This window comes from Sinocyclocheilus anshuiensis, unplaced genomic scaffold, assembly GCF_001515605.1.
Source record: "Sinocyclocheilus anshuiensis isolate Anshui unplaced genomic scaffold, SAMN03320099.WGS_v1.1 scaffold1325, whole genome shotgun sequence".
NCBI classification, from domain to species: Eukaryota; Metazoa; Chordata; class Actinopteri; order Cypriniformes; family Cyprinidae; genus Sinocyclocheilus; species Sinocyclocheilus anshuiensis.
The window spans coordinates 69,353-73,046 of record NW_015552751.1 but is presented as its reverse complement, the minus strand read 5'-3'; the positions used below and the strand labels follow the sequence as shown (position 1 = coordinate 73,046).

Genomic DNA, 3,694 nt, shown 5'->3' with positions numbered 1-3,694 from the left:
CAGCTTGCAATATTTGGGGCCATGAACAAAAGACAAAGAGAAAATCACTCACTGCTCTTACCTAAATAACTTTTGTAGTTTAAATAAGAAGCAGTGCATATTGAATTCAAAGAGTAAATACTAAGCAGTGTTTTAGTTTTCCGTTTTATTATTCAGTTCCTAAACTCATGTTAAAATGATTACACTAATGTAAAAAACCCACAAAAAAAAAAAAAAAAAAAAAAAAAACAGGCTGATATGATGTTTCCACAAGCCAGGCACTCGGTAAGTGTCTCATTCTCCTTCATTCATGCTGATTGTCACACAGCAGGTGATGTGGACATACAAGCACTTGCAGATTGGTGTATTTTACAGAGCATACCAACACAAAATACCATTCTATTTATATCTATAATGTTTTGTGAACACGAACCCTGATAATACCATGTTTTTCTTACAAGCACCATGGGAATACTATGTTTTTGGAAATGGTACAGTGGTAAAACTATGTTTTTTGACATGTGCCATGGCAATACCTTTGTTTTTAGATGTATCCCCTTACAAAAATTTACTTTGGCAGTACCATTGTATCAGATGGTACTTTGATATTTACCTGTTTATATATGAAATTCAAGCTTTTTGTTGTATTCTTTGAAATATGCTGGTGTTACAGGTAAATACCATGATTTTTGAATATGCTAATGATTCAGTATCATGGTATTACCATTGGTACTGCCACAGTATGTTTTTGTCATCCTGAGCTCTTCTGTTGTACCAGTCATATAAATGGTGATAACAAAATATATATATTTATGATAAACTCATGTGATGCACCAGAGATTATAATAATGTTAAATTGTAAATGGCAAAGTTTATTTATATATATATATATAGTAAAACTGTTTCATCTGAGCATGAGGCACTTTAAGCATTATCGTATCGCATATCGAATATCGCATTATTTAATGAGTTATCGCATAATGCATTTTTCTTCAATATCGCACAGCCCTAATATATATATATATATAGTTTTTGGTAGAAGTGCCTAGACATACATAAATCATATTATTTGAATGCATTGTCAAAATGAGCCTCAGAACGGATCGATTTACTATTGTCAATAAAATTTTATTCATTCCATTGGAATATGTTACGATTTTAGCATCTAAATTTGCATCAAAGTTCACCTCAGAGACATATTAGAAGACGTCTCTAAATATTAATAAATTTTGCATTGCTATTTCATTGCATTTGCCTCTTAATATGTTTCTTTCTTGTTCTCTGGCAATTTTCTTCCTCATGTTCTTTATCTCATGAGTCCGATGTCAGGTTTGCAGGTAGCATGTCTAAATGAAAGCGTTTCTGAATGTTTTCTGGTTCAGGTTGGGTTGGAGTTGCTTGTTTGCACACCAGTTGCCTGGTTCCCTCCCTGTAGAGGCTTAATTGTGTCGTTTCCATGAATTGTTCCTGTGCACACAGTTGGCAGCTTGTGTTAATGAGTCCCCAGTCATTATTTTGTGTGCACTCAAGCCTAATTGCCGTTTTTTACATGTGCACACAGATGTATGTGAACAAACACAGGGATGCTAAATGAAAACCTCACAAGTGGATGGATTTGGGGGTGTCTCTAATTGAGGCCCTTTTGTTAATTCAGAGGGTAGATTTTAGGAGAACATTTCGGTCTTCAGCTAGCTTGGGATGTGTGTGAGGAAGTGTACGGGACGTTCTGACACTTGAACCCATGAATCTGAAATTTGAGTTTGAGAAACATCCTGAAACTGAGTCCTGCATTTAAAATTTTACTTTGTAGTATGTTAATGGTGGTGTTTCCTGTTGGTATTGATTTAGCCTTATAGATTCATGAAGTGACACTTAATTAACACCATAACATGCTCAAACCATTTCTGTGTATTTTCAGCACCTTGTCGAGAAATCTTAAAGGAATCTGAATGCCAATGGAATTGTTTCATAATTTGAAACTAGTCCTAATACGATCAAACAAGAATACTCTGAAAATTAAATAAGATCTTACTGTATTATTATTTATTTGCTTTATTTATTTTCTTATGATAAATTATTTATTATATATTTTTATTATATTATAAATATTATGTGTATATTATAATGTACTGTCAAGTATACCCAACTACATGTAATAAATATTAAATAAATAATAATCTATTAAATAAGTTAAAATACATTTTTGTAATTTTTGTTAATCTTCATGTATACACACTTAAATATAACATTAAATATAAATCATAAAATATAACATTTTTATATATGTAAAATATATTTTTAAATGAATAATGTCAGTCTAAATGTCAAAGTCTATAATGTCAGTTTATTTAGTTTCTAGAGAATTCTGGTTTAATCCTTTTTGGATTGTTGTCCAAAGTATGACTAACATTATTTTAGGACCTTTTGTTGTTGTTGTTGTTGTTGTTGACAAGGCTCTAGTGTCTTAAAATAACCGATAAATACCTCGAGAGCGAAAAATGACCATGTTAAAGTCGTTAATTTGACATGTCTTACTGCCGCTGATGAATTGTTAAGTACACTGACCAAACTTTGATCTTAAACCTCTGAAATTTCAGTAGAAGGGAATCAGCCGGAGATTAACTGCGGGATCCCAAATCTTGGATTAGGAGTTACAGCTGACTGCTCCGTTTAATCTTAGCCTCAACAATTTACTGTGTTCTTTGGAATTCCGGATCTTTGGGATCAGTTTGTCTTATCAAACCTCTGAAGTTACTTCAAAACAGACTTTTGGTCGATAGATTTAATAACTTGTTGTGGGACAAATCCTTCACAGAACTAATATTTTGCTGCAAACAGTGGCGCTTGTGCTCACAGTCAGGATTGAGAATGATTTCTTTTAAAATGTAATTCTGAATGAAGTGTTTGAGAAACCATTACTCTTAATCCAATTGTTGGTCATTTTCGGCTTGTTTGTGGTCATCATTCAGGTCCAGTGGATTATGGGTTGGGATTACTGCTTCAGATGGGTTTGGTGACCGTAAGCAGCTCTTCGTCAGATTGTGTTGACCATCCTCTTCCTCTCTCCACCTGAACTCTTCAGCTCAGTGGAGATAATGGACGAAACCAGACTCCATTTCTCTGAATTCAGCAGCCGTCTAGTGCTGAGAAAACAGATTTTTTTGTCATTGTTTAAGGGACATAAGTTTTTCCTTTTTTTTTCTTTTTCATAAAGTCTTAAAAAAAATGAATGTTTCAATTAGAATCAGCTAGCGTTTGCTCCTGCTTACCTGTGTTTATGAGCCAAAGCAAAGTACTTGGAGATTACTTCATAGAGAACCTTCTGAACTCCACAAAGAACCTTTTATTCTCTGGTGCTTTAGAAAATCATCTACATACCAGTGCTTTAAAGAAGTCAGAAACCAAAACACTGATCTGAAGAACCTATAATGAATCATCAAGAGTTTTAGAAGTATCCAAAGAACCTTATAACATCTCAACGTTACATGGTTGTTTGAATATCTGTTGCTAGTGTGATGATTCATCAGGAAGTTCTCAGACAGGCTTATTGTAGGTCAGTCCTTGTGTTCTTTCAGCTTGTTCTTGTGATGTTATAACTGAGCCATTAGACATGTGATTTCTGTTCTCAGCTCATGTTATGATATCACAGCATGATTGTTACATTTCACTTCAGGATTCTGAAATCAGAAAGCCACTAATCAGCTGTGAGTGTTTA

General features: G+C 33.7%; 1 protein-coding gene across 3 annotated transcripts in view; it reads left to right on the top strand.

Annotated features, from left to right (window-relative positions):
• Window positions 1-3,694, top strand: part of LOC107667856 (amino-terminal enhancer of split-like) — a 21,238-nt gene that overhangs the window by 922 nt on the left and 16,622 nt on the right. For all 3 annotated transcript variants that reach the window (XM_016459584.1, XM_016459585.1, XM_016459582.1), the window contains one exon: window positions 215-264. In XM_016459584.1, the coding sequence (XP_016315070.1) occupies window positions 238-264 (27 nt within the window). In that variant the 5' untranslated portion in view covers window positions 215-237. The remainder of the gene's footprint in view (window positions 1-214; window positions 265-3,694) is intronic.